The 24,553-nt window shown below is 51.9% G+C and overlaps 1 protein-coding gene across 1 annotated transcript in view; it reads left to right on the top strand.

Annotated features, from left to right (window-relative positions):
• Window positions 1–24,553, top strand: part of AGO2 (argonaute RISC catalytic component 2) — a 106,923-nt gene that overhangs the window by 30,772 nt on the left and 51,598 nt on the right. The window contains exon 2 of the mRNA XM_044781122.2: window positions 22,731–22,926. Coding sequence (XP_044637057.2) covers window positions 22,731–22,926 — 196 coding nt within the window. The remainder of the gene's footprint in view (window positions 1–22,730; window positions 22,927–24,553) is intronic.

Here is a 24,553-nt window from a genome sequence, read left to right as displayed (position 1 = left end):
CTCTACTGTCGTATAAGGTCTTTGCTCTGTCTTGTTCTGTTTGTTTTAAGATAGGAGTAATCGCAGAATGTTGGTGTGCCTTTAGGAATAGCGTGGTGAGAGGGGAGCTCCTGATGGAGAGGAGGAGGAATTGCGCAGCAGTGGCCCTGACTCTGGGCGCTGGTCTGTAGGTGGAGGACTGGTCCTGGCGCGGCCCCCACGGTTCGTGGGAACGACAGGCAGAAGCACAGGCGCTCGGGCTGGGGGCTCTCTTCTGATGGCGTTATTCCCTCTGTGGCGTCGTGGGGAGGTGTGGCCTCGACCATGCAGCCTGCTGGAGCGCACTGAGGGCCCCGGGGGACCGCGCGCTGGGGGGAGGTGGACTGTGGGCCCAGGGGGGAGGGGGCCGGGGGCCGGGGTGCGGGGACGGTGAGCGCTGTGGGAGGAAGAGGGGACCGCGAGCCCGGATTACTGCCAGCCGGGGTGCGGGTACCGCGAGCCCGGGTTACCGTGAGCCCGGGTTACCGCGAGCCTGGGTGGGGGGACTGCAAGCCGGAGTGGGGAGACCGCGAGCCCGGGTTACCGTGAGTACGGGCTACCGTGAACCTGGGTGGGGAGACCGCGAACCCGGGAGACCACGAGCATGGGTTACCGCGAGCCGGGGTGGGGAGAGCGCGAGCCCGGTTATCGCGAGCTGGGGAGGAGAGACCGCGAGCCCGGGTTCCCGCGAGCCGGGGAGGGGAGACCGCGAGCCCGGTTACTGCGAGCCGGGGAGGGGAGACCGCGAGCCCTGGTTCCCGCGAGCCGGGGAGGGGAGACCGCGAGCCCGGGTTCCCGCGAGCCGGGGAGGGGAGACCGCGAGCCCGGGTTCCCGCGAGCCGGGGAGGGGAGACCGCGAGCCCGGGTTCCCGCGAGCCGGGGAGGGGAGACCGCGAGCCCGGGTTACCGCGAGCCCGGGTTACCGCGAGCCCGGGAGGGGAGACCGCGAGCCCGGGTTCCCGCGAGCCGGGGATGGGAGACCGCGAGCCCGGTTACCGCGAGCCGGGGAGAGGAGAGTGAGAGCCCGGGTTACCGCGAGCCGGGGTGGGGAGACCGCGAGGCCGGGGAGAGGAGAGCCCACGTTCCCGCGAGCCGGGGAGGGGAGAGTGAGAGCCCTGGTTACTGCGAGCAGCGGAGGGGAGAGCGCGAGCTCGGGTTCCCGTAAGCCGGGAGTGTGTGTGGGGGGACTGTGAGCCCGAGTTACCGCGAACCCGGTGTGTGTGTGTGTGGGGGGGGGTGACCTGAGCCCGGGTTCCCGCGAGCCGGGGAAGGGAGACCGCGAGCCCGGGTTCCCGCGAGCCGGGGGTGTGTGGCGGGGGACCGTGAGCCCGGGTTACCGCGAACCCTGTGTGTGTGGGGGGGGGGGTGACCTGAGCCCGAGTTACCGCGAGCCGGGGAGGGGAGACCGCGAGCCCGTGTTACTGCGAGCCGGGGTAGGGGGACCGCAAGCGCGGGTTACCGCGAGCCCGGGTTATGGCGAGCGAGGTGGAGAGACCGTGAGCCGCGGTGGGGAGACCGTGAGCCTGGAAGGGGAGACCGCGAGCTCGGGTTATTGCGAGCGAGGTGGAGAGACTGTGAGCCGCGGTGGGGAGACCGCGAGCCTGGGTTTACCGTGAGCCGCGGAGGGGAGACCGCGAGCTCGGGTTACCGCGAGACGGGGAAGGGAGACCGCGAGCCCGGGTTCCTGCGAGCCGGGGAGGGGAGACCAAGAGCCCGGGTTCCTGCGAGCCGGGGAGGGGAGACCGCGAGCCCGGGTTGCCGCGAGCCGGGGAGGGGAGACCAAGAGCCTGGGTTTACCGTGAGCCGGGGAGGGTAGACCGCGAGCCCGGGTTCCCGCGAGCCGGGGAGGGTAGACCGCGAGCCTGGGTTACCACGAGCCCGGGTTACTGCGAGCCGGGGTTGGGGGACCAGGATCCCGTGTTACCGCGAGTCCGGTTGGGGAGAGCGCGAGTCCGTGTTACTGCGAGCCAGGGTATGGGGACCGCGAGCCCGGGTTATTGCGAGCCGAGGTGGAGAGACCGTGAGCCGCGGTGGGGAGACTGCGAGCCCGCGTTACAGTCAGCCGGGGATGGGAGACCGCGAGCCCGGTTACCGCGAGCCGGGGAGAGGAGAGTGAGAGCCCGGGTTACCGCGAGCCGGGGTGGGGAGACCGCGAGCCCGGGTCCCCGCGAGCCGGGGAGGGAAGACCGCGAGCCCGGGTTACCGCGAGCCGGGGAGGGGAGACCGCGAGCCCGGGTTCCCGCGAGCCGGGGAGGGGAGACCGCGAGCCCGGGTTCCCGCGAGCCGGGGGTGTGTGGCGGGGGACCGTGAGCCCGGGTTACCGCGAACCCTGTGTGTGTGTGTGTGTGGGGGGGGGTGACCTGAGCCCGAGTTACCGCGAGCCGGGGAGGGGAGACCGCGAGCCCGGGTTCCCGCGAGCCGGGGAGGGGAGACCGCGAGCCCGGGTTCCCGCGAGCCGGGGAGGGGAGACCGCGAGCCCGGGTTCCTGCGAGTCGGGGAGGGGAGACCGCGAGCCCGGGTTACCGCCAGCAGGGGTGGGGGGACCGTGAGCCTGGGTTTTCTGCGAGCCCGGGTGGGAAGACCGCGCAGTCAGGGGGTCCGTGTGCTGTTGGGGGACCGGGCGCGGAGGGGGGACCGCATGCCGAAGGGGGATTGTGCGCCCGCGGGGGTTCTGTGTCTGTGTGTGGGGGGTGGATCGTGCACCGCGGGGGTTCTGTGTGCTGGGGGCGGGGGGTGTGGATCGTGCACCGCGGGGCTTCTGTGTGCCTGGAGGGGGGATCGTGCGCCGTGGGGGGACCTCCGAGGAGGAGGCTGCCGCAGGGGGTGGGGACCACTGGGGGGCGGGATGAAGCAGGCAGTTGCGGGGCGTGAGTGATTTCAGCTACCAGCCACCGCGCGTTAGAGTAGCTGGCAGCTCCTTAACCTTCCGAAGGAAGTCCAGCTGCTGTCCTGACGCCGGGGGTCAGCTGGAGAGGCAGAGGGGCTTCTCGGGTGGAATCCGGACTTTGGAAGCAGAGACGCCTGAGTCTAAGTCCCGGCCTCTGCCGCTGGCTGTGTGACCTCGGGCAAGTCATTTCACCTGTGTCAATGTCTCTCTTCTGCAAAAAGGCGATAATCCTCGCCTTGCAGAGGTGTTGTAAATATTATAGGAAATGAGAGGTGCCAGTTGACTAGGCACTTGGCACCTAGATTATAATAACCGGAAGGTGTTCCTGGGAGTAGCCTTATCTAGTTCAGCAACCTTGGTAGAGGATTACACCTTTTCATAGAACTCTAACATGAAACAGCCATCCAGAGTCTGGTGTCCTTTTTCTCTGAAGGAGGGGACGTTTCTTGGACCTTAAAGCCCCCTGTGACGCGGACTTATCAGTGTGCCGCAGGGGCCCGAAGCCAGATCATCCGTGAACACGAGGCCAGATGGCAGAGGCTATCGCTGAGTGCAAGGCTAATTATGTGCAGTATCTTGCAGGCGGACTTTGTACTTGTCCCTCTTCTGTACCTGACAGTTGTTGTTTATAAAGGGCACCTTTGTAAAATTAACTTGCTTAATTAGTAGTTGCTCACGTATAGGAACGCAATGGATTTTTAGAATCTTGTTTTCGGCAAGCTTCTTGAATTCTTTTTAATTCCGTGTCTGTGGATTCCATCTTAATTGTATCTAGGTGATCGTGTCATCTGCATGTGGCAGTTTTGTGCCTTCTTTTCCAGTCATGTTGCTTATTTCTTTTTCTTTTGTTACCACGCCTGCTAAGATCTGTTGAAGTGGTGATTTCAAGCATCACTGTTTGGTTCTGATCTCAAAAGAAACTCTTCTAATACTTCATTAGTAGGAGTGATGTTTTCAGGAGATTTTTATTAGATGTCCTTTATCACGTCAAAGAAGTCTATTCTGTCCTCAGTTGTGAGGGGCTTTTGTTGGTTTTGTTTTTACAATTGTGAGAGGGTCTTGATTTTCAGACAAGTGAAAAGATATAAACAGTGTAAGGAATGTCTGTGTATAAACAGTGTAAAGAAATAACTTTAAACAGCTCCTGGGCTGACTTTTGCGTCTTCATTGTCACTGAAGTTGTTGAGCCTCAGAACCCAACAGCCTTGCTTTCAACTCCCAGCACGTCTGCCTTCTAACTGTGTGACTGTGATAATCAGTAATTTTTTTTTTTGAGGAAGGTTAGCCCTGAGCTAACTGCTGCCAATCCTCCTCTTTTTGCTGAGGAAGACTGGCCCTGAGCTAACATTCACGCCCATCTTCCTCTACTTTATATGTGGGACGCCCACCACAGCATGGCTTGACAAGCAGCGCATAGGTCTGTAACCAGGATCCAAACCGGTGAAGCCCCGGCCGCCAAAGCAGAACGTGCACACTTAACTGCTGCGCCACCGGGCCGGCCCCTATAATTAGTAATTTTAACTCGTCCTTTTTATAAAATGGAGCCAGTGATAGGCTGCTTATAGAATTCTTAGTACTGGTGAAGAAAATGAATTCTGTGCACCTATCACATATGGTGTGGACGTTCAATAAACCTCTTGTTTGGATCCTAACTTGTCAGTGGGATTACGGGACATTGTTTCAGCTGCTGGATTACAGTTCAGTTTCAGCAGATGCTTACTGAGCATCTGTGATCTGCCAGATCTCGACATAGTGCTGGGGTGGCAGTGTGAGTCAGTCAGCCTCAGGGTCTGTGGGAGGACATACGTCTCGGCCTGCAAACTACTGAAATCCAGGGCAGAATGGACTCTGGCATCCGAAGCATGCACAATGTGATAAAAACATCACGGAGGGAGAGGTAAATTGGAGAAGGTGGTATGCTGTTGTCACATTTCTCTATTGTGAAGACTGAGCAGAAGAAGAGAACTGAGGGGGGACTGTGCAGTGAGGTGGGCTGCGTGAGCCTGCCAGTGTCTGAAAGGTCCTTCCACCAGAAGGTGGCGGGGGCCCTGGAGGTCTCGAGGTGCCTCAGGATTCCAGGGGGGATGACGCCGCCATAGCTCCAGTTTTTAGGCGAGGAATTGAGGAGCATACCACAGAGAGGGCGTGGAGCACAGTGAGAGCAGGACGGGTTGGGGAAGCTAAGCTGAGGTGCTGTAGCCCAGAGCTTGCAGCGGGCCCTTTGAACGGGGAAATCGAGTCTCTCTCCTGGAGTGGCTGAATGTCAGGCCTGGCAAGGAATGGGGAAAGGCTGGAGATTGCCCTGGGTGACATTAGAGAAGAGATAGTGGGTAAAACGGGAAGAAGTGTGCAGTCACTCTGGGTGAGGATTTAACCAGTGTTTGGTCCTCCTCCGAGGGTTGACAGCTGATGAGAAGGACCTTCCTAGGACTGTCACGCCTCGAGTAACTGAACCGAAACTTCCGGTCCTGTGGAGCCGTGCTGCCTTGGTCCAACGTAGCTTTTTGGTGTGATAGCTTCAAAACATCTGACAAAGCCCCTGAAGTTGCTCTCCAGCACGAGGGTGGGCTCTCTTCCCATAAGGGTCCTGACCTCTGGGGTCCATCACTTTCCCGTCTGTGGGGCCATGTTGGGTGGCTGAGCTGCTTTGGGGAACATCTCTGTCCCTTTGTGCTCTCGGTCTTGTTCCTCCTTCCTTTTCCTTACCCTTCTCTGTTGGACCATGTAGAATACTTAACTCAGTGGTGGACAGATGCCCTGCGGCCTGGGCATCCACTGGGCCCTCAGGGGCACCTCTCAGTTTCCTGGATAGGCAGGTGACGCAGCAGCTTGGTTCAGAGTGGCACCAGTGTGTGTTAGCAGATGAAGAGGAGATGCTGATGGGTTTTTTACTGCCTAGCTGGTGAAAACAGACATTTATTCTTTTCAAGACAGGCAAAAGCTAAGACTTCACTCACTAGCCCTGTGGGACAGAACTAAAATTGTAGTTTTTCATTCTTGATGTCGTTTCTTCTTCCTGATTCCTTTTCTCTTAAAATTGCTCAGGCCTCACAAGCTAACGCTGATCAGGTTTCACTGGACTTGCTTTAACTGGAGATATCTGGATGCTAATTTATTCTTAATCCATTACTGAAATTAAGGCTTGAAGTCAGGAGTTCGTTCCCATGTAAAGGGCCGTGGCTCAGGAAGCCAGTCAGTGGCCAGGCCTTCGTTGCCAGAAAAGCAATTAAAGAAGGCTGTGGCAGCCAGACTTGTTCTCCTGCTCCTCACAATGAGGAATTCGCTTTCCAGCACACCTCGTTCATACCTCTGTGTGCAAATGTGCCATAAATGGAAGTTTGCACAATGGTACCTGCCCTAAGTAGGTGAGATGTGCTTTCTATATTGGTTTCCTTTCCTTTTCAAAAAGTAATAAAATGTTGGTGCATGGCTGGCCACCTGTAATTGGCGGTCACTGCTGTAGCTGAATTGTGGGGCTGCTTGTGCAGACACCACCCCCACACTCCCCCAAAGCGTCCAGCAGTATCGGAAGCAGCAGCGCACTCTCTCGGCCTTGGACTCCCTAGCCTGTAGCATGCTGGAAAGGGTGTACGTAAGTGAAGCGGTTTTCTTGCCACCTGGGAAAATGGTTCAGCCATATAACTACGGGCGGGGAGAAGAAGGGTCCCTGCCCTGAGTCAGACAGCAGAGCGAAGGAGCGGGGGCTTGGCCAAGGCAGTGCCAAGGGCATACTTATAGATGAGAGGAAACAGATCTTCACATTTTTTTTTCTTTTATACAATTTCAGTGTGAGTTCCCTTTTATCTGGGGACGTAAAACCCAAATTGTGGCTTTAATCTTGTATTTCGAATAACATATTTGCCAGCAATAGTGCAGAAGAGCATGATGAGCTTTGGGGCACGGACGCCTGGGTTTATATCCTGGTCTGGCCGGGTGAGTGCCCTTGGGCTGGTCCCTGGCTACTGACGGACACGAGGGGATTCTCCAGGACAGGGCCTCGTGATTGCAGTGTGAGATGGTGACTGACGTGCGGGTGCCAGGCGCACGGTGGCTGCCCATCCTGCGAATCGTGGCGGGACTTGTCAGGCTGGGTGCCTGCTGCCTGCCGCTCCACCTCTTTGCACCCGCCAGGCCGTGGGCGAGGGCTCAACCTGCAAATCTCACTTTGTTCATCTGTAAAGTGTACGTGGGAATCATAACAGAATCACCTCGGATCTCGAATTGGGCACGTTTTTAAATCTCTCTGGACATCTGTTAAATGGGGTAATAACTGTGCTTACATTAGTTTTTACTTATTAGAAAATATCAAAGAGAATAAAATATCAAACACCCATTTAGCCTCCTCCCAGAATTTCTTCATGGTTGCCTTTGTAGGTTTTCAAAAAATAGCTTTAGAGCCAGCCCTGATGGCCTGGAGGTTAAAGTTTGGCGCACTTCCACTTCAGTGGCCTGGGTTCAGTTCCTGGGCACGGAACCACACCACTCACCCGTCAGTAGCCATGCTGTGACGGCAGCTCACATAGCAGAACTAGAAGGACTTACAAGCAGAATATACAGCTATGTCCTGGGGCTTTAAGGGGAAAAAAAAAGAGAGAGGAAGATTAGCAACAGATGTTAGAGTGAATTTTTCTCAGGGAAAAAAAAAGCTTTATTTTTCTTCTAATAATAGGTATAATATTGCCCACTTGAAAAATAGAGGCATAAAGAAGAGCAGAAAGATCGGTTATAGTGTGACCACTTGGGAATGGTCACTGTTAATATTTGTTTTATAATCCTTCTGTATGTTTGCCCATTCATACACCAAATGTTTGTGTGTGTAAATATAGGACAGATGAAATTGCATCAAGCACCGTTTAGAAACTTTCTCCCACTTAACAATATATGGGCATCTTTCCATGTAATAATTGTGGTTGTTCAGTGTCAGTAAATTATTATTATATTTTTAAAGATTGGCACCTGGGCTAACATCTGTTGCCAGTCTTTTTTTTTTTTTCCCTTCTTCTCCCCAAAGCCCCCCAGTACATAGTTGTATATTGTAGTTGTAGGTCCTCTGGCTCTGCTGTGTGTGATGCTGCCTCAGCATGGCTTGATGAAGTGCGTAGGTCTGTGCCCAGGATCCGAACTGGGCAAAGCCATGGGCCACTGATATAGAGCGTGCAAACTTAACCACTCAGCCATGGGACTGGCCCTCAGTAAATTATTGTGACCGTTTATTTAACCAACTTTCTACTGATGGAATCTTTTTTTTTTCTTCTTTGAGGAAGATTAGCCCTGAGCTAACATCTGCTGCCAATCTTCCTCTTTTTTGCTGAGGAAGACTGGCCCTGAGCTAACATCCACACCCATCTTCCTCTACTTCATATGTGGGATGCCCGCCACAGCATGGCTTGACAAGCAGTGCATAGGCCCGTAACCAGGATCCAAACCAGCAAAGCCCAGACCGCTGAAGCGGAACGTGCGCACTTAACCACTGCACCACCGGGCCGGCCCCTACTGATGGACATGTAAATCATTGTCAGTCTGTTGTTATAATATACTATGATGAATGCTCTTGTCCATAGGTGTCTGAGTATTTTAGGATAAACACCTAGATGTTGAATTACTAGATCAAAAAGATTTCTGAAACGTACCTTCAAAACAACCAGTTTGGGTCAGCGTCGTCATTTTTTCCAACCTCTTATAAATGCCAGAAAGGCAAAAAAATATTTACAATTTTAATTTGTGTTTCTTTTCTTTTTCCGCTGAGGAAGATTTTCTCTGAGCTGACATCTCTGCCAGTCTTCATCTATTTTTTAGTATTTGGGCCACCAGCACAGCATGGGCGCTAATGGAGTGGTGTAAGGTCCGTGCCCGGGAACTGAACCCTGGTTGCGAAAGCAGAGCGTGCCTAACTTAACCACTAGGCCACTGGGGCTGGCTAACTTGTGTTCCTTTGACTAAAGGCTGAATATGTTTTCCATGTTCAGTTCAGACTACTAATGTTTCCTATACGCACTGTCCGTCCATACCCGTTGCCCATTTTCCTCATGGAGTTCTTAATCCTTATTAACTTAAACTCTGTATATCCAGGTTTATATTTTCAGGATTGTGAGTTTATGATGTCATAAAATTGTCTGAGTTTATTGAGCTCTTAGAGAAGTTTTAAAAATCTGACATAGTCAAGCTTGTCTCTTGCGACCTCTGCTTTTTGGCTCTAAGAGAGCGTTCCCACCCCAAAAGTATAAAAGCTTATTAAATTTTAAAATATTTCTTTGGATGTTTTTATCTCACTTAAAAATGTTATCTGTTCACAGTTTGTACCCGTTTGGAATTTGTTTTGTAATAAAGATCTGAGGAAGAGCACCTTAGGTTTTCCTTCAAATATGCAGTCAGTCGCTGTGACGTGCTCTCGTTCTCTCCTGTGCCTTGATTGCGATGCCCTGCACCCTGCACTGCCTGGAGGCCTGCTCCCCTCTCGTGGTGGGCTTTCTGCCTGCCCTCTTCTGCGGGCAGGCCCTGGAGGACAGGACGTAGGGGTGCTCAGTGGATTCAGACGGTGGGAAGTTGCGTGTGAAACGCCCAGTGCGGGGCTGGGCGCACAGTCAGACCTCAGTCAGTGCAGCTGTCAACTCTCTCAGACGCTAACAGGATGAGCTTGGTCAGGTTGGATTATTATGCATGGTTAGTTCTCGCATCTCTTTTTTTTATTTGTTTGATTTACACATATCTGCTACCTCAAAAGGAGTTAAGGCACCTTGGCCTGGTGGCAAAACTCACGTGCTCTGATCGCAGCAAGACTTGCGTTTGAGTCCCAGCTTTGCCTGCTAGTTAACCTTCTGGACACGGCAGTCTCCCATCTGTAAACTGGGATCATATTTGCCTCACCTGGGGTGAGGACTAAACGAGATGACACACATGAAGGTTTTTGCCCCATGCTGGTGCACTAGCGATGACCGTCACTTCCCAAATTATGATGGGAGCTTAAAATAATAGTGCACATGTTACAAAGGGAAATTACTCATTTTCTCTAGGTGTTGAAAGATGTTCTGGGTAACTAGGATAAATTGATTATTATAAACGAGCACTAAACTGAGTTTTCTCAACTTCCCTAGCTGCTTAAGAGGGATGGGGGAGCCAGGAGGATGGCGGGTTCGATTGCTGTGTGTTTTGGGTGATAAATAGAAGGACTTGGGTTCTTTGGAGAAAAAGACTTCCCTGAAGTGTGAGAGGTGTCGTGTGAACTGTTCTGTGGAGGAGGTTGGATGATTCGATGGCCACTGTTGGCAGAGGCCTCAGTTGGAACTGCTCCGGTGTCAGGTGGGTGGAAGTTGAATCTTTGCGCTGAGGTCTGCTGGCCCGGCACCCAGGGCAGGGTCGCGCTCCGTGGAGCCCTGGTTCCTCATCTGTGAAGGGAAGACAACTTTAGTTGGGGAGAGGGTGTGAGAAGAGATGAGAAGGTGTCTGAAGTCTTGCACCTGAAACATAGTAGATGCTTGTTAAACGCTGGCTGCTCTGGTTGAAACTGTGCCGAGCGCTTGCCAAGAGGCAGTAGTGGTCTTCACACGGAGGCCTCATGTGTTGCCCTGAAGCACTTGGCACTGAGTCCTAAACAATGAAGGCGTTTCTTTTCGGATTTAGGGTGATGCTAGAGTATTCTCTCATTCGTCCACTTGTTGGTTCATTCAGCAGCTGCACAAACCAGGCGTAAGCCTGCCCTGCTGACACTTACAGTCTTGTGGGAGAGGCAGTCACTACTCAGAGCATCACAGAAAAAGTGCGACCAGCGCTTGAAGGAACTGCTTGGTCCACATGGTGGGACCAGCAGCGGTGATGGCGGTCCTGTCAGACTAGTATTTCTTTAATTCCTCATTGTATTTTTATAGCATTCCTAATATTGTTGAGTAAAGACAGATGGTGGATCAGAGGGGACATTTTAACTTGTGAGGGAAAGTTTATTAAAACAATTTTTATAGGAAAAAAAATTTTCTTTTTACAGATCTCCAGGGGTGGCGTTGGGAACCATTTCTCAGAGAGAGTGTTTTAAATGATGGTTGCAGTTTCAGGCTGAACCACAAAAGCCTATTTAAAACCCATTGTAGACAAAGTTCTTTGAGTTTGCAACAAAGTAAAGAATAATATTGATGGTCACTGGCATGAGGGTGGTTAGATGCTTTATGATTAATCCTAAACTGTAGCGATGTGTCATGGACTCTTACGCACGCTATGTTGCTCACTAAAGAAAGGTTAGAGTATTTTTAGAACATTACTCATTCAACCACTGAAGTGGAGTGAGGCCCTTGGGTAGCAGTCCTCGGTGTCGACGTGGTTTGCTTCGGCTTGCACATGTGGCGCCCTCGGGACCATGCGCTCGCCTGGGAGCACCTGGTTCTGGAGGTCTCCTGGGCATCTGTCGTTGCCCCCGGACCTTGTCCCCCGCCCCCCCCAGAGTGACTGCCCCCTTCAGGTTGCCTGGCTCTTCGGGTATTGCCAAGAACCAGGTTGAGGCAGATTGTAATTTCCCAGAGAGCTTTTACCGAGAGGAAGAAATGAAAGCCGGGAGCCGTGGCGCACGAGCAGATGACACATTTCCAGAGAACAGCTCTGTGACTCCACGGTTGGCTGTCTTCCTTGTAAGGCCTGTCCTTCCCCCACCCTGTCTGGGGAGCCTGCCCAGGGCTTTATCCGGCCTCTTCTCGTCTCTCCTTTCCTCTTCATGCCGGGGTGGGAGGCGCCGGCCGAACTTGCCAAGGGCTTGAGGAACCGAAGCGAAAGTCCCTCTTTAGGGTGTGGGCAGCCTCCTGCTGGCCTGGGAGTTGTGGCTTGTGGTTGTGTCCTCTGTCCCCTCTCCAGGAGAAAGGGAAGGGGTCCCTTCCCAGGCTGGGAGCCACGAGGCCCTGAGGGTGCAAACTTGGAGGCTTTGAGAGGGGCTGGCCCCACAAGCAGGGGTGGGGGCTCTCGCTGATGTCAGCGTTCACCATGAAGTGTTCTCTGAGCCCGCTGCGCTCTGGACCAACGTTTATTATCGCCCTGGAACACCCTAGTGGCGCCAGCTAACTCTCGAGCACAGACACTCCTGGTTCCAAAGTGTACCGATAAGGACGTTTCTCCTAGCTAGAGATTGTGCACACCTGCTGGCCTCTGCCCAGGTCTGGGACCCCTAAAGGGCAGCCCTCTTCTTCCCTGTCCTGTCACATTTCACTTCCTTGTGCCCTTGCAAACCCGGAGAGCTCACGAGCTGACTTTGAGTTGTTAGCGGGGGGTTCAGGAGTGAGAACTGGGACTGCTGAAGGTGTCCGTGTGAGGCCCGCCCTCCATCCAGGTTCTTCTTGGCTCTGTCCTTGAGCTGGACGTGGGAGTGAATGTTCCTGTGTCGTGGCGTTCAGCCAGACTAACATCCCTTTCTCTGGGAACTGGGGCTGGGGTTCGTTCTGTTTTCTTGCTCACAGTTGGCTGGTGGGTTGCCCGGGTCTAGCCCTGCCATCCTGTCGATAGTGTGTGGTGGTTTTCCTTTATCTCCAGCTGGCAGAAGCAGATGTTCCTGTCTGCATTCTTAGCGTGTCATTCTGAGAATGCCTCCATTCATTTCACCAAAAAGGCTGCTGAGATTGTGTTTAACGTAGTTCTGTCAACTCAGACGGCCAGACACGAGACCGGCCTGTACAGGCAACAGGTAGATTCACTGAGTGGCAGCCGACTGTCCTGGTGTCAGCAGGAGAGTACTGGTCCGGCAACATCTGCTTTCTGGTCTGTGCCCTGCCGAGCCAGCAGAATCCGTCCTCCTCCTACCCGTGGGAAAGCAAAGGCTGGGAGAGACACATGCCTGGGTCGCAGTCGTGCTCGGCCACTGCCTGACCAAGGGTCCCTGACAAGTTGCTCAACCCAACCCTGTTTCCTCTTTACAAGAACATCTCGAAGCATAAAGGAGCTGAGGTCCATACCTGGCTTGGTCCCAGGTGTGGCATGGAAGGACTGGACAATCCTAAGCTGTTTTTGTCACTTTCTTTTGCCTTCATAGTTTCTGGCTGATGCCCAATGTAATGAAAACAGAATTCTGAAAGGAAAATAGAGCCTGGTGGCTTTGAATACTGACGCTCACTTTGAGGTTCTGGAAAGAGCTGTATAATAACCTTGTGGTGTTTGGTGGCAAATCTTTAAATATCCAAGTCCCACTAAGACGTGGGTGCTGGTTTGCGGGGCTCACTTCCTGGAGGAGCGCCCCCACTCAAACCTCACAGCAGTCTGGGACACGAGTGTGGGTCGCGGCAGAGCGGCCGCTTCAGAGAACCTGAGTCTTTTGGTTCACTTGCCGGTAACCAAAGCTGCTTAATTTCAGTGCCAGGCTATTCGTTTGTTCAATGACTCTATCGTTTCGATTTTTCTTAAGGAACATTTAAGTCACCCAGGAGTCATGCAGATCTTTTTGTTTTGAAGGTCATATCACTCATAATAAGATGTAGTGGAAGGAACACTGTCTGGGGGTGGGGGCGGTGACAGGAAGTGCTGTGCCCCTTCTGGGAAGTCTTGCTGCTCCCTCGCCTCTCAGTATTTTCAGTGTAGCTCCTGTTCCTCCCCTAGACTCAGCCCCCAGACCTGTCTTGGTGGCATCATGTCACCCAGGCTCCCAGTCGATGACTCAGAGTAGGTGGGAGGAGGAAGCGTGAGTTACTCTCTCCCCTCAGTTTCCAAGGTGACTTCCGGCTCCAAATTCTGTGATTTATTACGTGTCATCTGTGGTCAGGGATGTTGTTGTTGGGCTGATGGTATAAGCTGGCGCCAAGACAATTGTGTTTGTACTTGTTGCAGAGCAGACATGCGATAGAAGTGGAGGAAGAGGCAGGGGCCTGGGGGTGGGGGCTGAGGCTGCAGAGTTCTCGTCTACCTGTTAGATTGCAGACCTGTGGGCCTGACCTAATGTGTTAGTCAGTTTTTTGAAAATTCAGTTCCGTGTGCTTAAGTATTTAGAAAATAGTAGAAATGAAGAGCTTTTCTGAACAATTATGCTTGTCTGCTTGCTTTCCACGCTGGTCACCAGGTAAACTTGCCTGGTGATTGCTCATTTCCTCCTTTGATCTGTTCCTCATGGCCCAGATGAACAGACAGAGGCGGTAGGTGCTGAGATGGCGTGTAGGTTTGGTCCTGGGGCACATATTGGGCTCACGTCTTAAATGCAAGCCAATGCTGTCAGGCCTTATCAGGATGTCTGATTTCTGATTCCCAGCTCAGAGCCCCTGCGTGGTAGGCGGCCTGTGTGATGAGCCTGGAGAGCCGGTTGTCATGGCAGCTGGTGCATCGTGAGCTCATATCACGTCAGGGATAGGCGTCGGTGGGGCCCCCTGTTTGTTGGGCCTACAGGCGTGGTGCCATCTGTAGGGCCGTCCCTGGTGGAGGAACGTCACACCTGCCCACCCTCCACGCCACCATAGGGACCAGGGAGCTTTTGTGATGTTATCAGGAACGGAGGCGCAGTCTTCTCTGCTTGGAGATGAAGCCAGTCTGTCCCTGTACAGCTGGCGGCTCTCAAGTGTTCGGAGTCAAGACGCCCTTTGTCAGTCTGGTGAAGCTTCTGGATGGATCTCTTTCCAGAATGATGCTTTTCAAAGCACAGAACAGAATACGTAGGATGACAAAGAAAACCGGCCATACTGAAATACAGTTGTCAACGTACTAGAACAAGTGTCTGACACGGTAATAAAGGAGTCCTTTATCACATGCAGTGACAGAACCAGCAGTGGGTCTGGTAAATATCATGATTTTGAAGGAGCAATGAGTTTAAAATGTACTTTGCGGTATCTGTAACGGCTGTCATGTGACCTGGGATTCCTGTGTTTTCCGCGAGTCCTGTTTATCTCTATTAGGGCTCTGGTTTGTTGTTTATGTTCATGATGGCAGGAAGCACTGCATTTCACTTACAGTTTAGTCCAGACCCTCTGAATTCTCTGTGTGGATCCCAGGCTGAGATCTCCTCCCTCTTGGGTACATGGGGGACCCCCCCTTCCCCCAGGATTGGGCTTCTCTGGGCTCCAAATGGTGGGCAGGTGCCTTACCAACAGGGCCACTGTCCCAGAGCACTCGACCTGGTCAAGACTGTTTCTGGGACAGCTAGTGGCTGGACTTGTGCCTCAGGAAACCAGACCAGCTGCCCAGACGAAGGCAATGGCAGGGGGGTGGGGCGGGCAGGACAGAGGACAGAGAGACAGATACGTGCTATCCTGGTGGCAACCCTGTGAACTCCATATTTGCCTGCCATGTTTTGTGTGTCTAGCCTTCATCCTGAAGGAGAGATGGGCCTTAGAGTTCACCTGTTTCTCAAGGGAGGCCAGCACATCAAAAAGAGAAAATCATAGAATCCTGGTGTAAACCAGTATGGAAGGTTGGGGGGGGGGGGGTGGTGAGGGAAGCGTTGGGAGGGAGGCTGAGACTTGGGGAGCAGTATCTGGTTCCTGTTGGGCCTGGCCTCCCACATGCAGTGTTTCCCAGGTTATTTCCCATCCCTGTGGGCATTTGGATGGCTCCTGGCTAGGTGCTGGCAATGACAGAGATGTGTACGGATAGTCCTTGTCCTGGAAGGCACGTGTTGTGTGATTACCTGGGCAACGGGCAGGTGACTGAATCCCAGTCTTGTGGTTGATAGAACCCAGGACACTCCAAGGCCTGGTTCACTCTGTGGGAGAATCAGGAGAGGGCGGTCCCCAAGCCAAGCCTTGAAATGACGGCCTGCCAATAACCTGTTGGGCTGGGTAGCCAGGATGAGGAGGAAGGTGAGGACGGGACTGTGAATGCCCTTCTCGTTGGCCCTGTGATGGGTGGGGCTCAGTGGGGACCGGGAGGTCTGTAAGCTTTTGTTCTGTAGATTTTGAAGCCCAGAGTCAGGGCTCAGGACCCTAGTCCTGTGCCTGTTTGTGCCCAAGCCTGGCTCGGGCCCTGTGCTCCTTGCGGGCAGGGTCTCTGTATGGCCTGGATCTGTGCCTCTGGATGTGGGTCAGATTCAGCAGGTTAATTAGTCAGCGAGTCAATTGGTCTAAAGGCCGAGAGGCTGCAGGTGTGAGAGCTGGAGTCTGACCCAGCGAGGGGTGGAGGGGGATTTTGAGGCCTGTGTTTTCAGTGTGTGAGTGGAAGGGTGGGCAAGGAGGGTGCATTGAGAAGGTGTGCAAGCCCCCTGGCAGGCCAGGGCAGGGCTGGTGGGCGCGCAATGGGAGACGCGTGGTGAGGGTCCTCCTGTGCACCGAGTGCCTCCGGCTGGTCCTCTGCTTCCTCTCCTAGGAGGTAAAGATGTTCCTACACAGGTCTTCGCACAGCGTTTATTTTTTAAAATGAAAATTTGGAAACTTGAAATGGCATCAGTAGGAGATGACTCAGTAAATAATGCAGTCGTTAAAGATATGTTTTAAGAATGTTGTGTATGAATAATGTAATGTTAAACAAAAGAAGCCAGGGTGTGAATTTTCCTGGTTCCACGTTAGCACATGTGCACGTGTATGGAAAACCACCGACATTGTAGCAAGGATTATGTCTGAGTGATGCATTATAGGTGATTTTTATTTTCGTTGTGTTTTTCTATATCTTCTGTAATAAGCATGTGTTTTGAGAATCAGAGAAAATACTATCCTGTGTGAAAGCAGTCCCCCAGTCGGTGTCTACCATCATGGGTAGAGAAGTGAGATGCCCTCCTCCGGTGGAGTATCACCCACAGGTGCCGCTTTAGGAAGGGCTCCGTGATCTGTCGTTATGCAAAGAAGGCAGGTGAGGAGCCCAGGGTCGGGGACAGCCCCACCCACCAGTTCTCAGTTACCTGGTAGGTCCATAACAAGAGATGTGCATGCAAAATGTTCTAGAAGGGAGCCACCTAACTTCCTTCTCTTGGAGGGTTGTTAGCCAAGCGTGAGGTTGCTGTTGTCATGGGGACCTGCTAGTGTAGCCAACTGTGTCCCTGGGCCCCTCACACCCTCTCCTGCTGGAGGACAGAAACACATGCTCTGCTCCTGCTGCAGTGCTCGCCCGTGCAGTAAATGGTCTCAGAATAGCCCCTTGGCTCCTCGGTTCAGTGGTGCGGGCCTCCTGATTCCAAGTGGGAGAGAGGAAAGGTGATGCGTGGTTTTAACTTGTGTCTGTGTGTCCGAACCAGATGTCCTTCTAGGCTTAGGGTGTTACTCTCCCAGGAGCCTGAAACGGGGTTGTGCTTTAACCCAGTAAGCTCTGCACAGTAGGCCCTGCCTGGTCTTGCCGAACCCACCTGCAGCGCACCCACCAGGGCATGGCGGGCCGGAGTGCCTCTTGGCTGCTCCCCTGCACCTATCCGGTACCAGGAGGTGTTTTCCCAGCCACTTCACTGGTGGGCTGTGAGGCTGGAGGCTGTGGTCCTTCTAGGCTCTTCTAGGCTTTTCTTGGCGCTAGGCCTACCTTCTGAGGGTACTTGGGTAGCCCACGTGGGGGGACCTTCCCAGCATCTCTCAGAAGCTCCCTGGGGACCCACCTGACACCTGGCAGCCCCGAGCTGTCTGTGTCCTACTTGCCTGTCTTTCCAATGGGGTTAAGAGGCTATTTTCCCCCCACCATCCTGGAGGTAAGTTGAATATAAGCAGTAGTCCCTAGGGAAGTTCTCAGCAGGGCCGCTGTCGGCAGTTTGTCATCGTGCAGGACTGACCGGCAGGACTGAACCGATGGGCGCTGAATTTCTGCAGCACCTCCTCCTCCCTCCCCCGCCCCCGGGCACCTCACCTTTTTGAGAACCTCCGGCAAGCCCTCATTTTTCTCTTCTGGTCACCTCGGTTTCTTATGGTGTGTACCGGCCCTTCCCTGTCTCCCGCCCTTAGGGGGAGGGCTGGGATGAGAACACCACTCGGGGAGGGGCTTGCCCTCCGTATTCATGGGGGAGGGGGCTGCCAAGAGATGGCGCATGGGGACAGGCGTCACACAGCCCAGCTCTGGGACCCTCTTCTGAAAAGTCGGTGACATTGTGAACCCCAGGGGGTGGATTTCTTTAGGAGGACCAGCGCTGTCCTTTAGAAGCCTTACTTACAACATCATGACAAGCTCACCTCCCATGGCATCTCTTGGAAACACCGCAACTTTTGGTTGCTATGACCTGGTTACTCATACTGGTTACTCATACCAGTTACTCATACAGGAAGTCGATGACTCATCTCTTTGTGTCTCCCTTTCACTGATGGAGATGTGGCTCTGAAAAGGGAACTTTTAAACATGTGCTGAGTGATCAGCAATTCAGCAAACACTCGGTGCCTACTTTGTACCTGACACTGTGCTCGATTCCTGGGCTCGGGAACCTCTGCCCGCTGAACTCACTCTGGTCAGGATGCCAGGCCGATGGATGTGTTGTTGAAGCGCTGAGGGGCTGTGCTGGCAGCTGCCGTGGACGAGTCATTTCCCCCCAGCACAGCTGAGGTCTCTTCCAGCTATGACAATCCATTGTTCCCAGATGAAAAAGAAGGATTGGCTTTCCCATTCCCGAGGGTTTTGCCTCCCCATTGCAGATGCAAAACTAACACAGATACAGCGGGAAATCCGTTCCAAACAACCCTGGTTGATGAGCGGCCAGATGGGATCACATGTTGCCTGTGATCAGGGGAGGAAATGCAGGCTGTGGTATCTGGGGATAGCTTTCATGCGGAAGAAGCTGAATTTCTCTGTGCAGGATGGAGAAGTGTGGGGGAACCTTGAAGGTGGGGAGAATCGCTTGGCCCAGCACAGGCTGGCCAGCATGGCGGTGGCTGGGAGATGAGGCAGAGTCTGAGATGCAGGGGAGGGCAGCCAGAGCCACAGCTGGTTCATCTGACGCCAGCCCAGTGGCGTCTCCTTGGTGAAGTCTTCCCAGATGCCCCATCTTGGGCTGTTACTTGGCTTTGGTTTATTCGGCAGATGTCGACAGCACCTGCTGTTGGGAGCCCGAGGTGAAGGTGGTCGACCAGGAGCTTGTGCTGGGGGGACAAGAACCGTGCACCTCAGAAGCGTGTGCCCACCAAGCCCTCTGCCTCGGTGGGCTCTCCGTGTCTGAGTCCTCCCCTCCTCATTTTTTCCCGCTGATACCCTGCCCTGTCTCATAGCTGCTATCACACACTCAGTTCCTGCTGCACAGCACCAGTCAGGGAAGTGGGCTGTGGAAAGGGATGCTTGGAGAACTGATCTTCAGGTGGTGCTGCAATTCATTTTCAGAATCGTGTGTCAACCGTGGTGAAGATGTGTGTGCCCATTCATCTCTTCTTTGGCCTCTTACCACATTGCTTTCCATCTCGGTACATTCTCTACCTGTGGGGCCGCGAGCTAACCTCCAGGGAGAGTGACCTGCCCTCTTCCTGCCACTGTGCTCCTTTCTCGCATGTGTGGAATTCTGTGCACCTTCTGCTGTCCTTGATCCCCTCCGGTGTTTGTGACTCTTCCTGCTTGTTTTGACAGTTTACACTTGGGACTCCCTGTGAAGGATAAAAATAGATCTAAGGAGTCTCTGGGGACCGAGGGCAGAGTTTTCATCTTCTTCAGGGGGAGGGTTCCTTCCTGAAGGTATAGAGCTGGAGGGTCCTCTCCCTGTTTCCTCTGCTTGGAAAACTGTTAGAGCTTTAACTTGTGATTTTGTGTGCCATGTGCCTTCCCACGAACTCTTAGTATTTTCATTATTAAAAGCTAGAAACAAAATCTTATGAGATGATATATTTTATGAATGTATTACCATTGCACTTTTTCCATTGCTTTTATTAATACGGGTTAGTAACGCAAACTGGTGGACCATTTTCCTTGTTTCCCATGGCAAATTTTTGTTGAAGCAATAGGTATTAAGGAGATAGGAAAAATAGGCTCAACCTGAGAAACGAGCCCTAGGCCTAATCTGTGCCAGTTGGGCAGATCAGAGGTGAAACCATCAGCGTCCAGCTGGGGATTGATGGCTGGCTGTCGAGTGGGGCACCTCTGTCCATCTGGGTCTTGGACGGCTTCACTTTTCAAAGGCGGCACCTTTGTTCTTAGCTGTGAGGCGTAATTAAGAAACGTGAAAGCACTTTGTAAACTGGGGACCCCTTCAGTGCAGCCAGTGCCCTCACTCCTCTAATTGTCCGTGGGGGCCAGATGTCTGTGGCTCTACGACTGGACATTTCCTTGGACACAAATGTCGCTCCTTGTGGTTTAACTTTGTCCCTACATTTGCAAGATTCCGCTTGCTGGATGGGGGTCCACCTGAGAACAGGGTCCGTGTGTTAGAGGGCACTCGGGGCTGAGCATGTAGAGCTGCACCCATCCTCAGGGAGTGGGCTGAGCTGAGCCGGACAGCGGTGTCCACTCCTGGCCGTGGTCAGGTTCCGTAGTGCGAGGGATCACATGTGACCTGCTGAGCTTGTGAGAATTGAACACACCTAATCCATTTGATGACTTGTGCCTGGACATTCTCTTGGGAATTGACATGTGAGCTCCTTGAGAACACTGTTTATCTTTGTATCCTTGGTCCCTGGCACACTGCCCAGCACGTAAGGGGCACACGAGCGTGCTTGTTGAAGGCGTGGAGTGTGTGAAAGTCTGTAAATGTGTCATCTATGAAATCATAGTAGCATAGTGGAGAGAGACTTCAAAGTCTCCAGATGGTATAACTCAGTGAGATTAATAACCTTTAAAGCGTATTCGTTTTGTCATAGAAAGAAAACAAAATTTTAAAAAATAAACAAACCACAAATAATTAAGGGACTCTCTTGAGTTTTTCTAGGTCAGAAACACAGTAAGAACAGCTTATATTATTTTTAGTAGAGTACTTTTTGTTTCCAGTGAATGTCAATGGGATTTGAAGTACATGGAATTTTTTTTAAATGAGGATTTTTTTTTTAAACAAAGACATTTGAGTTAAAATTAAAAGTATTCCGTTATAGGAAAAATATTTAATTGGGTTTTTCCTGAAGCCACCATTTGAATCTTACTAATGGAATTACTGAAAATCTGAGCTGGGGTGAAGTTCCCTTCTACTGTCTATGAAAAAGCACTCCTTATAAATGAAGGTTTAAATAGTAATAAAGGAAGGATGAAGCCTTGGCAGTTTGGGCCGCTTTCATTACATGAGTCCTATCCCTTTGGCCTTGTCTCCTTTGCTGGTAATACACAGTGCCCCATCTTTTCAACCTCTCATATGCAAAGAAAGAGAACAGAAATGTACATGGCAATTATGGTAGCCAATGAGTTATTATAAAGCATTTTAAGTAAAGAATTGGCTTAGTGTTGGGGCTAGCCCCGTGGCTTAGTGGTTAAGTTTGGCACGCTCTGCTTCAGTGGCCTGGGTTCATTCAGTTCCCAGCCCAGACCTACAGCACTCGTCAGTGGCTGTGCTGTGGCAGTGACCCACATACGAAATGGTATGTAGAAGACTGGCACAGATGTTAGCTCAGGGCTGATTGTACTCAAGCAAAAAAAGAGGAAGATTGGCAGCAGATGTTAACTCCGGGTGACTCTTCCTCAGCAAAGAAAAAAAAGAATTGACTTAATGTTAAGACACCTCCTTTGTGGAAATGCGATATTGGTCTATTGCAGCAAAGGGTTTCCAGGGACCAGAGAGATTGCATAGATAGTTGAGTGCCTGTGGTGACCCACATACAGCTTTCAGAAGCCCCTGGAAGAGGGGTTTACATGCAGGAAGTGGTACTCAAGGTGAGGTGTGGCAAGGTGCCTGCGTGAGCGTTGATGTCCCTTTGTGACTTTGGCGGCCACTGTAAGGGATACTTTCTGAGTGCCTTTCGGAACCTTCCTCTACCTGTCTGAACTTCAACTTTCTCAAATAGAAGTGGAGGGGGTTTGAGCAGATGTTTCTGGGCTCTTATTGTGCATCAGGGGCTCTCTCAGATGCTAGGGCAGTTGGACATCTCAGTCCTCAAGCTGCTCACGGTCCAACTGGGGAGACAGGTAGCCAAATGTGGTTACGGCACTGTGTGGCACGTTCATTCTGGGAATGTGACTCAAGCGAGCGGGAGACAGGAGGAGTCAGGGACTCGATGAATCCAGAAGGGTTCCTGGGCAGGAGCCGACGTGTGCAGGGGCTCTGAAGAGCGAAGGCTGGCTATTGGGGGAGGTCTCAGAGCGACAGAAGATCAGGCTGAGGCCAGGTTGTGGAGACTTGCGAGTAACTGAGTGTCGGAGCCCTGTGCTGGGGAGCCACTGAGGCATTCGGACAGGGTGAGATCAGACGTCTGGCCTGAGGTGTGGAAAATGGGTAAGGGGTGCCTGGAAACTGAGACCCTGCCTCCAGGGTGAATGGAGAGATCAGGTAAAACACTGAGGCTCGTTGTGCAGTTGGCCATGAAGAATGTGTGGGAAGCGTCTTGATAGTGGGTAGACACGGCCTCATTGATGGAGACAGGAGCTTGGGGAAAAGCAGCTTGACTATGGATGCAGAGTTTGAACTGTCTGTGAGCCTACAGTAAGAAATGAAGAGGGCCAGGTAGAGAAAATCCAACTTTTCAAGGATCTGGGCAGAGCAAGGAGAGGACCAGAGAGGGAACAGTTGAAAAAAGGAGTACATAGTGCAGTGTCACATGCCACCGAGTGGCAGAGGAGGGGTGCACGGCGCCTGGCGGTTAGAAGGTCTCTGAGATGAGGTGGACCTGGATGGGGATGGGGTCTGGGCTTCAGGTTGTCCACGGGAACGTGTGAACATAAGGGAGGAGGAAGAGCAGTGGGCAGGGCAAGAATGGAAGTACCAGAGGGGGCATGTGATGGCGCAGGGTCCAAGGGAGGTGGCGACAGCAGGTCGTGCACAGGAGGTGCTTCCAGCCCGCCGCCCAGACTCCACCCTGCGTGAGGCTGCTCACAGGCGCACTCTGGGAAAGCCATTTATCTCCCTGGGTAACAGGTGTTCTCTTTGCATTCGCAGTGCTCGCGCCTCCTGCACCGCCACCACCGCCCATCCAAGGATATGCCTTCAAGCCTCCGCCTAGACCCGACTTCGGGACCTCCGGGAGAACAATCAAATTACAGGCCAACTTCTTTGAAATGGACATTCCAAAAATTGACATCTATCATTATGAATTGGATATCAAACCAGAGAAATGCCCGAGGAGAGTTAACAGGTATTCTGTTTCGTCCTTTATTGATCTTGATTGACTTATGTGGGTTATCTACACACACCAACAGAATATTCTTAACTAGTTATCAACCCTTGGAGTCTCAGCAGATCCTTCTGACTTTTTTCCCCAGGAAGTTTCCGTTGCATTTATTTTTTGTGAAATGTTTTGTGTATTTCGTTGTATCTCAATACAATCGTAGGTGTACAATTCAGTGAGTTTTGACAAACTCATATAAATGCCTGTCACCCTAGAATGTTGCCTCATGCCCTCTTCCAGTCGGTCCCCAGCCCCCTAAAGTCAGTCTCTGATTTGTGTCACAGTAGATTTGTTTCCTGCCCAAAGAAATTCAGTTGTACAGCCCAGGAGACGGTCTCTCCTTCATCCCGCTTCTTTGACTCAGCATGTTTTTGAGATTGCCCTGTATCGTTGTGTGTATTAACAGCTTCTCATTTTTATTGCTGAGGAATATTTTATGAAATGGATATTTCATAATTCATTTATTCATCCTCTTGTTAGATGCTTGGGCTGTCTAGGCTCTGCTATTATGAATAAAGCTGCTGTGAACATTTTTCTTCACGTCTTTTTTATAGACACGTTTACATTTCTCCTAGATAAATACCTAGGAGTGAAATTGCGGGATCGAAGGGTAGATATAGGTTTAGCTGCACAAGAAACCACCAAATAGTTTTCCAAAGTGGTTGTCCCATCTCACTCTCCCATCAGTGGTGGTCATACCATGTCACTCTCCCATCAGTGGTGGTCATACCATGTCACTTTCCCATCGGTGGTGGTCATACCATCTCACTCTCCATCAGCGGGCTTCATACCATCTCACTCTCCATCAGTGGTGGTCATATCATCTCACTGTCCCATCAGGAGTGTGTGCGAGTTCTGGTTGCTCCCCATCCTTGTCAGCACTTGGTATGGTCAGTCTTTTTGATTTCTGCTGTTTCAGTGGGTGTGTCATGCCTTCTCAGAGTAGTTTTACTTTTCATTTCCTGATAACTAATGAGTTGAGCACCCTTTCATGTGCTTATGTCCATAATTGCACTCATATGATATAATATTATACACTCTAGTAAAGTGTCTGTTGAAGTCTTTTTCCTATTTGGGGGGTTATTTGTCTTTTTGTTATTGATTTGTAAGAGTTTTTAAATATATTCTAGGTTTGAGTCTATATTGGGAGTATTTTCACCCAGTCTGAGGCTTGCCGTTTCACTTTCTTAGTAGTGTCCTTTATTGAGCAGAATTTTATAATTTTGTTGAAGTTCAGTCTATAGAATTTTGAAAGAGGTTATTACATTGTGTGTTCTCTCCAAGGAATCTATGCTTACCTGAAGGTTACAGAGATATTCTCTTCTTCTTTTTTTTTTTTTTTAAGAATTACCATTTGGCCTTGTATATTTAGGTCTGTGATCCATCTTGACTTAATTTTTCTCTCTCTCTCTTTTTAAAAAATTTTTATTGAAATTATGATAGTTTACAACCTTGTGAAATTTCAGTTGTACATTATTGTTAGTCATGTTGTAGGTGCACCACTTCACCTTTTGCATGCACCCACCCACCCCTTCTTTCCCCTGGTAACCACTAATCTGTGCTCTTTGTCTACATGTTTAACTTCCACCTATGA

Source organism: Equus asinus, chromosome 12 (genome assembly GCF_041296235.1).
Source record: "Equus asinus isolate D_3611 breed Donkey chromosome 12, EquAss-T2T_v2, whole genome shotgun sequence".
Classification (NCBI taxonomy): Eukaryota; Metazoa; Chordata; class Mammalia; order Perissodactyla; family Equidae; genus Equus; species Equus asinus.
Note: the sequence above shows the minus strand (reverse complement) of the source record. Positions and strands in the feature narration are given on the sequence as shown.